Here is a 13,731-nt window from a genome sequence, read left to right as displayed (position 1 = left end):
AACTGCCTCTGATCTCTGAATTCTTAATGTGGGAGTCCTCAGATGAGCTTCAAAGAGAGTAAACTCCATCTGTTGCCCTCAATTCAGGAGGTGAGCTAGGTTGGGAGGTACCAATGCATACTGGGAAATAGGAAATGAGAATCTTAGGGAATATCAGAGAGGTAGGGACCACAGAACTCGTAAGATAGCATAGCAAAATGATTTAGTCTTTCATATCCATGGAGGATAGGTTCCAGGACCATGGAGGATACCAAAATCCATGGATTCTTAAGTACCTTGCGTAAAATGATGTATTTGCCTATAACCTATGCACACCCTCCTGTTTGCTTTAAATAATCTGTAGTTTACTTACTACCTAATACAATGTAAATGCTATGTAAATAGGTGTTAATACTGTATTGTTTTGGAAATAATGACAAAAAGAAAAGGTCTATACATGTTCAGCACTGATGAAATCTTTTTTCCAAAATATTTTCCTTCTTTGGTTGATTGAATTCCAAGATGTGAAATACAAGGATCCAGAAGGCAAACTGTATAGCTGTTTCACTATGGATTTCTGCTTTGTGAAGGATTTTTAATTTGTTTAGGTTTATTTTTATGGGACACCAAAAAATAAACCTAAACACAATGCACAAAGTCCCCTTTTTAGTATGTTTTTAAACATAAATATATTGAAGATTGTCACAGTTGCTCCACAAAAAGTTGTCCTCAATTGGAAAGGCGTGATGAAGACACACTTACACAACCAATATAATTGAACCAAGCATATTTTTTTTGATAACATTCTAAATAGCATGCTCCTCTACTCCCCCATGTGGTTAATGAATAATTTTGTATACTTGTCAAGCCATTCAACATACTAGTTAGTACAATTAGTAGCAAGTCCTAATTCCTGTAGAAATGTTTTCACTTCTTCAGACTGCAAAGCTCTTTATTGTCTTTAAAAAACTTTCACTTTTGCCTGGTTTGTAAATTCTTCAATTCATTGTCTTAAGTTTTAATGATACTTTTATTCATAAATGATATTAAACTTTTAGCAGAAGGAAAAAATGGTTAGTTTTAGCCTTTAATTAACTGATACTTGTAAGTATAATATCATTTTTAAGTGTTCAGCTCCAAAGACATGGAGAACACCTAATGGCTACATAATCAAGATGGATACACAGTTCACTATCAGAGCCAGAGAACTTCAAAACATCTACAAATGCATATTGCTGAAAAATCTCTCTCAAGATGAGAGGCTGGATGTACTCCTAACACTTAAACACACCGTGAAGGTATGTTAACTTTCTGTTAACTCCAGGGTGTGGGGGTCACAATCAATCAAAAGTTGAATACTAAAAGAAGCAAATTATTTTTGCATTAAATAATTATAAAGATTATTAATATTTATGAAATTTTATTATTTTATCAACAAATATATTGTTTAGGTATAATTTGGGGATGGGAAAGAAGGATGCACTTTTCTGTGAAGGGAGGAGAGAACTTGCACTTTGCTTATGGTCTTGTCGAAATATTGGAGGAGTTTGTGGATTCAAAAGGCATCCATAGCCTAGGCAGCTCATGTCAAGTGCCTCGGATAATCACTGACGTCATACATAAGAGTGTTAATTGTTAAATTAACAACAGGAGTCACTGTGCATTAACTTCCCATGCAGGATCTCTGTCCTCAAAGACTTGTATTATGAGAGTTAATAGTAAAACTTGTTCTCAAAGATTTACTTCATTTTAGTGTATTAAGCGGAGGATAGTCTTATGTCTCAAAAGTTATATTTTTGTCTGAGTGCTTGCAAAAGATGTATCATTTTTGGGTTCTTCTTTAAAGAAAATTAAGTTTCTCAAATAAATAATGCTAAAAAAAGTGAAATTAACTTTGAGATGCAATAATTTTGAACAGCCCTTGTCTGGACTGTTGAGGAACAATTTTTTTTTCATTTTCTTTTTCTTTCTCACATGAAATGTTAAACTCTTTACCTAGAATAATCTCCTGTGTATAAAATTAATTGAAAATACATCTTAGTAAAAATAAGACTGGGAATATGAGAGGGAGGAGGAAGAGGAATGGGAGAGCATGTACAGTGGGAATAATTACTATGTTCCTAAAGTTGAATTTATGAGATGCATGCAAATAGATAAATAAATAAATTTTAAAAATAATTTGGGGGTGGATAGGATTGATATATTAATATTTACCTAAGAATTCTCATATTGTGGTGCATTATGAATATAAATAGAGTATGAATATTCTAAATGTAAATACACATTTATTCACTGGGTGCAAATATAGATTGAACTAAGATTAATACTTAGTTCAATAAATCAATGTTTACATATTTTTTTAGGCAGAGATACAAAGAGAATGAAATTATATGTTATAATGAAATTAGAACCTATGTATTATTTAGTGCTTTGTTTATTTTACTCAAAATTAATGTAGAAGATTTGAGCTTGTTATTATAGATAATGATAGTGCATCCATTTCCATGTATTATATAATGTTCCATTGTATGAATAAGCTATAATTTTATTAAGCATTTACATAGGGATATTTGGTTCTAACTTTTAGCTACAGTAAACAATAAATCTATGTGCATATTCCTCTGAAGCACTTAAAAGTAGAATTTCTGAGTCATAGATTATGCAGCTCTTCAAATTTTATTATTAGATAATGCCAATTTTTAAAAAATTAGTTGTATCAGTTCATACTCTTGTCAGTAATGTTTTATTTCTTCTGGAATGTGGAATTAGTTTGCTGGATGTAAATTTTGAAAACAAACTCAGTGGTTTTTAAAATTTCATACTGATATTTTTGTATTTTTTATAGGAACATGCATGTAAACTGACCCAGGAAATCCTAGAATTGATTGACAGAGAAGTTGACCTTATGATGAGAGGAGTCAAACCTCATAACCTTGAAGGGCTCAGAAAAAGAATTGCAACACTCTTTTTCCATTATATAAAAACACCTCTGTTTAATCCTGAAGTTGCAAGACACCTTAAGGTACTACACTTTAGCCTCTGCCTTCCTTTTTAAAGTCCTAGGATGTAATATAGCAAATTAAAGGATATTCAAATTTTGCCTAATGCTTTATTTGGAATTCATATGGAAGACCATCTTATTGGTGAGATTTTCTTTGAGTGATTTTCATCTTTATATTGATAAATTAAGCTTACTATTTTAACTTCTTATATGTCTGCATTTCCAGCCTTAAATTCTTGCCTAATTTTTGAACCAACTTTCAACTTAGTATTGCATTACATTAAATGTATTGTGATCTTTCACACCTCCATGATTTTGCACACACAGTTGCTTATGCCTGGAATGCCATCCTCTAGCTCATCTTGCCAAACTCCTACTCATTTTTAAACTCAGACTTCATGTCTTCTTAATGGGGGCTCTGAGGTAGTAAAACTATTCCTAGCTGAAATCCTACCTTATACCTTGTTGGATTTTTTACTTTGGCAAACACATTATAAATAAATCTATAAATACAGAATACATTGAATGTATAATGTAATTATACATATAATTAATGAACATATAATCTATGTTTTGGCTACTGTGAATAGTGCTTCTATAAACATGGTGATGCAAGTATCTCTTTGATACAATGAATTAATGTCTTTTGGGTATATACCCTATAGTGAGATTGTGGGCTCATATGTCAAGTCTATTTCTGGTTTTTAAAGAAATCTCCATACTATTTTCCACAGTGGCTACACTAATTTATATACCCCAATAGTGTATAAGAATATTGAACATATTCTATATTTAAGGAACATTTGCTGGGTGTGTGGAATGATTTAGTTAGTAAAATGGCAACTTTGTGTATCATGATTTTTTGATATTCATAAGCACATTTATCAACCTTGGAAGGAATGTTTAAAAAGCCTATGTACATATTTTAAATTGAACAAATGTTTATTGAGTGTCTATCATTGCAAACATTATAGAGGGTGCTAGCAATAAAGGTTTTCCTTCTTGGATTTTATCTTCCCTTTTTTATTTATTTAAAATTTTTTACTTCTATCAGATTCAATGTCGATGGCAGATAAAATTTCTAAGAATGTAATGATATTCCTTCCTTCCTCCCTCCTTCCCTCCCTTTCCTGACTATCACCCACCCTTTTCACTCTTTCTTTCTCAATTTTGAAGATAACATATTTTCAGTTTACATTACAGTCAAGAGGTTAATGCTCTACCAAATAGGAAGTTAATATGTAAATGCAAAAAAGACCCTAGTTTAGCAGGAATATAGAGTTATAACAAGAGCTATAAACAGTAACCAAATGGAAAGATGACAATTGCACCCACATACAGTAAATTTTAAAGTATTCTCAGATCATTAAAACTACAGTGATATAACATTCTTAACCATTGGTTTGAGAAAGATACAAAACAAAGATTTACAAAACTATATTTGCAGCCATTTTTATGCAGGCATCTCTTCCCTTTTTTTTTTCTTTTCAAATTTTTTCTTAAACTTTAGCTCCCATATATAAGGGAGAATATGCATATGTAGTGTTTGTCTTTCTGTGTCCAGCTTATTTCACTAGACATAATGTCCTCCAGTCACATCCATTTTGTTGCACATTTTCTTTATTAGTTCATCTCATGATGGATACTTTGGTTGATTCTATGTTTTGGCTACTGTGAATAGTGCTTCTATAAACATGGTGATGCAAGTATCTCTTTGATACAATGAATTAATGTCTTTTGGGTATATACCCTATAGTGAGATTGTGGGCTCATATGTCAAGTCTATTTCTAGTTTTTAAAGAAATCTCCATACTGTTTTCCACAGTGGCTACACTAATTTATATACCCCAATAGTGTATAAGAGTTTCCCTTTCTCCACATCATCCATCCTCACCAGCATTTGTTGATCTCTGTCTTTTGGATTTTAGCTATTCTGACAAAAGTGAGGTAATATTTTATTGTTCTTTTGATTTGCCTTTCCCTGGTGGCTAGTAATTTGAGCATTTTTTCATATATTTGTTGGCCATCTGTATTGCATCCTTTGAGTACGGTCTGTTGAGGGTCTTTGCCCAATTTTTAACTGGATTGGTTGCTGTCAGTGTGTTAGGATACATTTTCCTCTATGTCCTTGCCAACATTCATTGTTTTTTGAATTTTGAATGACAGTCATTTTCACTGGGGTGAGGGGAAACCTCATTGTGGTTTTTTTTTTTTTTTTTTTTGACAGGCAGAGTGGACAGTGAGAGAGAGAGACAGAGAGAGAGGTATTCCTTTTGCCGTTGGTTCACCCTCCAATGGATCAGCGGCCAGTGCACCGTGCTGATCCGATGGCAGGAGCCAGGTGCTTCTCCTGGTCTCCCATGGGGTGCAGGGCCCAAGCACTTGGGCCATCCTCCACTGCACTCCCTGGCCACAGCAGAGAGCTGGCCTGGAAGAGGGGCAACCGGGACAGAATCCGGCGCCCCGACCGGGACTAGAACCCGGTGTGCCGGCGCCGCAAGGCAGAGGATTAGCCTAGTGAGCCGCGGCGCCGACCCTCATTGTGGTTTTGATTTGCGTTTCTCATATGGCTATAGATTCTGAGCATTTTTTCATTTATCTGTTGACCACTTAAATTTCATCCTTTGAAAAACACCCATTCATGTCCTTTGCCCATTACTTAATTGTATTGTATATTTTGTTGTTGAGTTTCCTGAGCTCTTTATAGACCCTGGATATTTCTTATTTTCTGTAGCTTGATAATATGCTCTCCCATTCTGTCAGTTACTGCTTCACTTTATTGAGTGCTTCCTTTGCAGTGCAGAAGCTTCATAGCTTAATGTAATTTCATTTGTCTATTTTTGCTTTTATTGCCCATGCTTTTGAAATCTTTTCCAAGAAGCCTTTGGCTATACCATTGTCTCACAGAGTATCACCAAAGTTTTCCTCTAGTAATTTGATGATGCTGTTGATGTGATTTATGACATTTATTGATTTGCAAATGTTGAACCACCATTGTATTTCTTAAATAAATCCCACTTGGTCATGGTATATGATCTTTTTGATGTGGCTTTGGATTCTATTTGCTAATATTTTGTTGAGATTCTTTGCATCTATGTTCCTTAAGAATATAAAGTCTGTAGTTCTTTTTTATAAAAAAATTATTTATTTTACTTGAAAGAGTTGCAGAGAGACAGAGGCAGAGAGAGAGAAGTTTTCCATCCACTGATTCACTTCCCAAATGGCCACAATGACCAGAGCTACACTAATCCAAAGCCAGGAGCCAGGAGCTTCTTCCCAGTCTCCCACACTGGTGCAGGGACCCAAGCACTTGGGCCATCTTATGCTGCTTTTCCATGCCATAGCAGAGAGCTGGACTGGAAGTGGAGCAACCAGGACTCGAACTGGTACCCATAAGTATGCTGGCACTGCAGGTGGAGGCTTTACCTGCTATGCCTCAGCGTTAGCCCTGTGTAGTTTTATTTTCATATTGTATCTTCATTTGCTTTTGTTGTCATAGTGATGCTGGTCTCATAAAAAGAGCTTGGCAGAGTTTCATCTTGTTCAATAGTTTGGAATAGTTTGAAAAGCATTGGAATTAGTTGCTCTTTAAATGTTTTGTATAATTCAGTAGCAAGCCATCAGATCCTGGATTTTTTGATGTTTTTGATGGAAAATTTTTGATTACTGTTTCAATCTCATTGCTTATGGGTCTGTTTTATATGGTCTATAGTTTTCTTGATTTAATCTTGGTAGGTTTTATGTAATCAGAAGCTTATCCATTTCCTCAAGGCTTTCAAGTTTGTTAGCATGTAGTTTTTCATAGTAGTTTCTTATGATCATTTGTATTTCAGTGGTGTCCATTGTAATGTCTAGTTTTTCATCTCTAATTGTATTTGGGTTTTTTCTTTTTTCTTTGTCATTTTGTCTTGTGGTTAACCCATATTATTTATCTTCACAAATACCAGCTTTTCTTTTGGTTGAACATTTTTTGTTTGTTTTTTTTAGTTTCAATTTCATTTATTTATGCTCTGATTCTCGTTAAATTTTGCCTTCTGCTGATTTGGGGTTTGGTTTGTTATTGTTTTTCTAAGTCAATGAAATGTATCTTTAGATATTTTATTTCAGAAATTTCTTTTTTTTAAATATAAATACATAATACTACAAACTTCCCTCAATACTTCTTTTGCTGTACTTCACAGATTTTGATGTGTTGTGTTTTCATTTTCATTTATTTCAAGTAAGTTTTTAATTTCATTTTTAATTTCTTCAATGACCCATTTATCATTCAGCAGCATGTGTCTAACTTCCATGTATTTATGAATATTCTATTGTTCTTGATAATTTCTAGTTTTATTCTTTTGTGTTCTGAGAAGATACATGTTAGGATTTCAGTCTTTATAAATTTACTAAGACTTGATTTGTGGCCTAATATATGTTCTGCATTCTAGAAAATGTTTCATGCACTGATGAGAAGAATGTGTTTTCTGTAGCTGTTGGATGAATTGTCCTGTAAGTGTCTGTTAGGTCCGTTTGCTTGATAGTGTGTTTCTACTCTAATGTGTATTTATTAATTTTCTGCCTGGATGATGTGTCCATTGATGAGGGAGATTTTGAAGTGACCCACTATTATTGTATTGGAGTCTATCTTTCCCTAATAGTCTAATGAGTCTAATAGTATTTTCTGTACATATCTGCTTAGTCTTGTGTTGTGTGCCTATATATTTATGGTTCTTCCAACTTATTGAATCAAACATTTTGTCAAGATGTAATATCATTTTCTGTCTCTTTTTACAATTTTTAAAAATATTTATTTGTCTGTGTGAAAGGAAGAGCTACAGAAAGAGATGGAGAGAGAGAGAGAGATCCTGCATCCACTGGTTCACTCCCCAAATGGCTGCAATGGCTAGAGCTGAGCCAATCTAAAATCAGGAGCCAAGAACTTCATTTGGGTCTCCCATGTGGTTGCAGGTGCCCCAGGACTTGGGCCATCTTCTGCTGCCTCCCAAGGCACCTTAGAAGGGAGCTGGATCAGAAGAGGTACATCTAGGACCCAAACTGTTGCCCAAATGGGATGCCAGCACTGTAGGAGGCACCTGAACAAGCTGCACCATAGTGCCAGCCCTTACAGTTTTTGTTTTAAAGTTTGTTTTATTTGATATGAGGTTAGATACTGCTGCTAATTTTTAGTGTCCATTTGCCTGATATATCTTTTTGGATCCCTTCACTTTCAGTCTATGTGCGTCTTTCTTTTAGGCAGCATAAAGTGGGTCTTTAAGACTTAAGTCAAAAGACCCAAGTCTTTTGGCTGGAGAATTTAACCTGTTTACATTCAAGATCAGTATAGATAGATAAGAAATAATACCTGTCATTTTGTTGATTATTCATTATAACTTTTCAGTTGATGAATTTGATGGTGTCATGTGTTTCATGATATTTCTTCTAAATGCAGAACTCCCTTCAGAATTTCTTGTAAGGTTGGTCTGGTAGTGGTAAATTCTGTTAATTTTTACTGTCTGGAAAATACCTTATTTTACTTTTAAAGGATAGCTTTGTGGGTTATCATATTCTTGGTTGGAAGATTTTTATTTTTTACTTTTTTATATTTTTTATTTTATTTTATTTCTATTTTTTGAAATATTTATTTATTTGAAAGTCAGAGTTACAGAGGGGGAGGGAGAAACAGAGAGGTCATCTGCTGATTCACTCTCTTGATAGCCACAACAACCAGGGTTGGGCTAGGCTGAAGGCAAGAGCCAGATGTTTCCTCCAGGTCTCTCACATGGCTGGCAGATGCCTAAACACTTGGGTAAATTTTAACTGTTTTTCCCAGACAATTAGAAGGGAGCTCAATTAAAAATGGAGCAGCTAGGTTTTGGGACCAGCACCTGTATGATATGCTGGCTTTGTAGGCAGCAGATTTAACCAGTTTGCTATAGTGCCAGCTCTGGAAGTTTTTTTCTTTCTTTTTTTTAAAGATTTATTTATTTATTTTAAAGAGTTACACAGAGAGAATGAAAGCTAGAGAGGGAGAGAGAGATATCAGAGAGATCTTCAGTCCTCTGATTCACTCCCCAAGGCTAGGGCTGGGCCAGGCCAAAGCCAGAAGCCAGGTCCCACCTCTGGGTCTCCCAAATGGGTGGCATAGGCCCAAACACTTGGGCCATTATTTGCTTCTTTTCCCAGGCTATTAGCAGGGAGTTGGATTGAAAGCAGAGTAGCTAGGACTTGAAGCAGCACCTACAAGGGATGCCGGCATTGCAGACAGTGGCATAACCTGCTGACCTCAACTTTATTTTTTTTTAAACCTTGAATATATCATCTCACTCTTCTGTGGGTTTCCACTGAGAAGTCTGCTATAGGTCTAATTGGTTTTCCTTTAAATGTAACTTGATACTTTTCTCTTACCATTTTAGGATTCTCACCTTTCCTTAACTTTTGACAATTTGACTACAATATGTCTTGGAGCAGATCTTTTTTGGTTGACTCTACTTGGGAGTTCTTTAAGTTTCTTATATCGGGATGTGCATGTCTTTTTCAATACCTGGGAAATTTTCAAGTATAATTGCATTTATCCTCTTCTCAATGCATTTTCCTTCTCTTCTACTTCAGGAATAACTATAATGCAAATAACTGAGTATTTAAAGGTATCCCATATTTTGCATAGACTTTCCTTATTTTCTTAAATTTATTTTTCTTTTTGTTGCCGGGAGGGTTTTTTAAAAAGTCTTGTCCTTGAGGTCAGAAAGTATTTCTGCCACTTAGTTTATTCTGGTGAGTTGAATCTCTCAATTGTATTTGTTTATTTCTCTGTTTGAAATTTAATCTTCAAAATTTCTATTTGGTTCTTCTTTTCTCCTAATTGGCTTAATATAATTTAATTAGGACTTTACTTTTGGTGAGAGTCTTTTTAAAATTATTTGGTTCTTCTTACTGAGTTCTGTCTCCTTAGTAGTATTTTCATGTCACTCATTGATTTCCTCATTTCTTTTTTAAATTTCCTCCTTTCTTTAATCTGTCTGAATTCTCTTGCATCTCATTTTGTTACCTTACAATCAATATTTGAATTCTCTTTCTGCCATTTAATAGATTTCCATCAGTTCAGGATGTAATTCTGGAGGACTATTATTTCTTTTGGAAGAGTCATGCTACCTTCTTCTTCATGTCTCCTCTGTCCCTAAGTTGATATCTATGTCTCTGGTGTAACTGTCCCTTCTTTATTTAGTAGGTTATATTGGAAAAGAGTTTATGGCTTAGCAGGAATGCTGGTATCACTTGGCTTATTGCTTTGGCTTTGGTTCTAGGTGAGCCCAGGGGTGTCATCCCTGGTGATTTCCTTTGTTTTAATCAATGTCAGTTGTATCTATAAGTGACACAGTGGTCTAGTCTGCTACAGTTCATAGAGATGGAAGTGTGGCTTTGAGATGAATGTGGGTTTCCTGGGGTGTGTATCTTCAGTCCACAGAGAGTTTAATGTCAGTCTCCTTGGTGACTGAGGGAGGTAAAAATAGCTGTCCCCTAGATCCACAGGCAAACATAAATGATGCTAGGGTTTGTGACACCAATTACTGTGGCTCTAGGACTGTGTGATGTGGGTGGGCCTTATTTTAGGTCTTTCTTAGAAAGCCCAACTGGTACAGTGACTTATAACATCAACATCCCTGGTTTTGTGACTAGGGGATATGAACTGGACCCCTGCTATAGCCCTATAGGGTGACTATAAGGTATTTAGGAGATTTTGCTCTAAGAGATAAGACTCAAAAGAGGTAAAATGCAGTTAGGTTGGTTCTTTCCTCGTTCTACCAGGTATATTCCAATGGGACCGAGGAAATTAGAACTAAGTGTTACAGTCCTGGTGTTTCAGGGTACAGTGAGATCATTACCCAGATCACCCATAGTAGGAACCAGATTTTTATGGGCTATTGCTGCCAGCCCCTAGAAGCTTAGGGGAACCACATGGCTCACATAAAGTCAGTGGGTGTAGCTCTGGGGCTAATGGTCCCAAACTCTCACAATTGCAAGATGCAGGGGATCTCCATAAGTTGTCCTGACTGACTTCTATCCCTTCTAGTATTAGGGGATCAGAGGTCTGCTATATGATTTTCACAGCCTAGTCTAACACTTTTTGTAGCTTAAGGGAGTGGAGGAAGATAATGTGGCTCTCTTTCTCAGAACTTAGCAGTTGCTGAGACCCCTTGCAGCTCCCCAGGCTGGAGTAAAAGTCATTGAGTGACTATAGAATTTTCTCTCAGCTAAGTTCGTGGGCGGCAGGGTATGCAGCAATTTCTTTCTACCTTGACTTGATAAGATGGCGGCTCAAAGCTGGCAGTTGGCTGCACAGGGTGCCAAATGCAGCAGTGTCTCTGTTCTCCCCCTTCTTGTCCCACAGAGTCTTTGCTGTTTTGTCTTTTCTCCAGTAAAAATTTCTGTCAGTCAGACTCGTGGAAACGTGGTCCTTCCTCTATTTTTTTGATATCCCAGCATGGCTACACTCTATCTAGCCACCTTGGATCCTGTGGGAAGCAACTGGGAGCAACTCGGACTAGACTAAGTTACTGGAATTAAGACTTATTCTATGCATCTGCTCTCCCACAATATGGCGCTGGGAGAGGAGGAAACAGCTTCTACACAGCTGCCTCCAGTTCAACCAACAAGCTGCAGGACCTGCTCCTGATTGGAGGAGAGCAGCGTACTCAGCATGTGGGTAGCAGAGTTGGGATTGGTGGAAGAGGACTATAAAGGAGGAGAGAGACAACATGCACCAGGAACACCTGAGGAACATCTGAGCAGCCCCCGAGAGGGCCGGCCGGCGGTGTGCCGCTCCCCCGCGGAAGTCGGGAAAGTGGCAGGGGGAACCGCCCTTCCACGGAGGTGGAAGGGACGGTAGCCAACCCGGGAAGAACCAGCAGCAAACCCGGGGAGGGCCGAGCAGACAAAAGAACAGCACAGGGTCCTGTGTCGTTCCTCTGCGAAGAGGGGGAGCGACAGGATCCTGTGTCTGTTTTCTTTATAATACCTATCACATAGCTGTAATTATTACTGAACATATCTGTAAAGATAATCTGAGAGAACTACAAATTTAACATGTATTTGAATTAATGTTCTCCAACTCCCAGATGCTCAGCATCTGTGGAGATTTTGTTCTTGGACACCAAGATAAGTGCTTCCTTGCCTTTTATTGTAGCAGAACCATCTAAAACACAGGAAGTAAATTTGGGGGCAAGAGGAGGGAAACTGATACTAAAGGATTATAAGTAGTGTTTTATTTCAATTATTAGTTTTAGGGTTATACAATCATCCATGGTATCCATAAGGAATTGGTTTCTGGAACCCCTCTCAGATATAACAAGTTCCTTAATACATGGTGTAATATTTACATGTAATCTATATACATTTTCCCTTATACTTTAAATCATCTGTAGATTACATACCTTACCTAATACAATGTAAATGCTATACAAATTGCAAATTATTGCTATACTGTATTTTTTCAATGAATAATGATAAGAAAAGTTTGCACATGTCTAGTGCAAACACAATTAAAATGTTTAAAAAATATCTATAATTGGTTGACTCTATGGATGTGGAGTCTATGGATGTGAATGGTTTGGGTCTTTTATTTAAAAGGCTGAATAAACATTTTTTAACTTTTTTGACAAAATGAAATTTCAATATTTAGTCAAAACTTTTAGAAGAATATAAGTTACTTAATTTCTAAATTCTTTTTAATTGATTTTTTTTTAAAAAATTACATTCCAAAAGAATAGATAACAAAAGTCCAAATAAATTGTCCAATATTTAATAAGATATACAGATTTTAATGGGAGTGTTAAGCAGCTGCTCACACAGACAGCAGCTGTAGGGGGGATTAATTCAGTAACCTAGAAAACAAGCTAAATAATCTCTGAACTCCTTAGAATATCTGCTTACTCAGATTACTTAGAATATTTGCTTACAACAAAGTGCTGTAGAATAACAGAAGAGGAAGGTCAGATTCTCCAAAGAACATGCTGTGAAGAGTTTCTAGTGTAATGGGAAATAAACATCTCTTTTGTTTATTTCTGTTCCTGTGGAGAGGTCGACTTGGTAATGGACTTAAGGGTACTCACAGTTTGGATGACATTTGAAGCTACTGGAGTACAAGAAAGTGTAATAAACTGTGGGACTTGATTTTTTATCTGCAAAAAGGATATAAAAAGATTTAAAAAGATGTAAGAGCTTTTATATACAGGCATAATTACAGCAGTGGAAAGTGACGGCTGATAGCAGAAAGAGGCAGATACATTGTACAGTAAGCAAAGAACTGTATTATATTAGCACAATACCATAGTATTTGCTTATAAAAATATCCTGACACATTAAGAATTTTTAAATTATATTATATATGTTGTATTTATAAGGCAAAGAATATTATACTATTTTAGTAAGAGTTCTATTAATCATAGTTAAACTAGGTTAAAGAGGGGGTAATTTTTAGTTATTTGAAAATTATGCTTATAAGCAATTTATTTCTCAAAGTAAATTAATGTGCTGTTATTTAAGGAACATACACTTCTAACATAAAATAATCAAGTAAATTAAGTACCTTTTGCTTTTTTTTGAAGATTATTTGTTTTTATTGACAAAATAATTGTACATATTTATGGGGTACACTATAATATTTTGATACATGAATAGATTTTAATGATCAAATTAGGATAATCAGAATACATTGCTTCATATATTCAAGATTTCTTTGTAGTGTGAACATTCAGAAGTCTTTCTTCTAGCTA

The 13,731-nt window shown here is 35.6% G+C and overlaps 1 protein-coding gene across 6 annotated transcripts in view; it reads left to right on the top strand.

Annotated features, from left to right (window-relative positions):
• The window catches only part of IQUB (IQ motif and ubiquitin domain containing), a 135,942-nt gene that overhangs the window by 95,506 nt on the left and 26,705 nt on the right, over window positions 1-13,731 (top strand). For 5 of the 6 annotated variants that reach the window (XM_051848912.2, XM_070071265.1, XM_008258260.4 and 2 more), the window contains 2 exons: window positions 1,107-1,277; window positions 2,825-3,001. In XM_051848912.2, the coding sequence (XP_051704872.2) occupies window positions 1,107-1,277; window positions 2,825-3,001 (348 nt within the window). The remainder of the gene's footprint in view (window positions 1-1,106; window positions 1,278-2,824; window positions 3,002-13,731) is intronic. The other variant, XM_051848914.2, reaches the window with a different exon arrangement.

This window comes from Oryctolagus cuniculus, chromosome 3 (assembly GCF_964237555.1).
Source record: "Oryctolagus cuniculus chromosome 3, mOryCun1.1, whole genome shotgun sequence".
NCBI lineage: Eukaryota > Metazoa > Chordata > Mammalia > Lagomorpha > Leporidae > Oryctolagus > Oryctolagus cuniculus.
The sequence above is the reverse complement of the archived record's forward strand: the minus strand, read 5'-3'. Positions and strand labels throughout refer to the sequence as shown.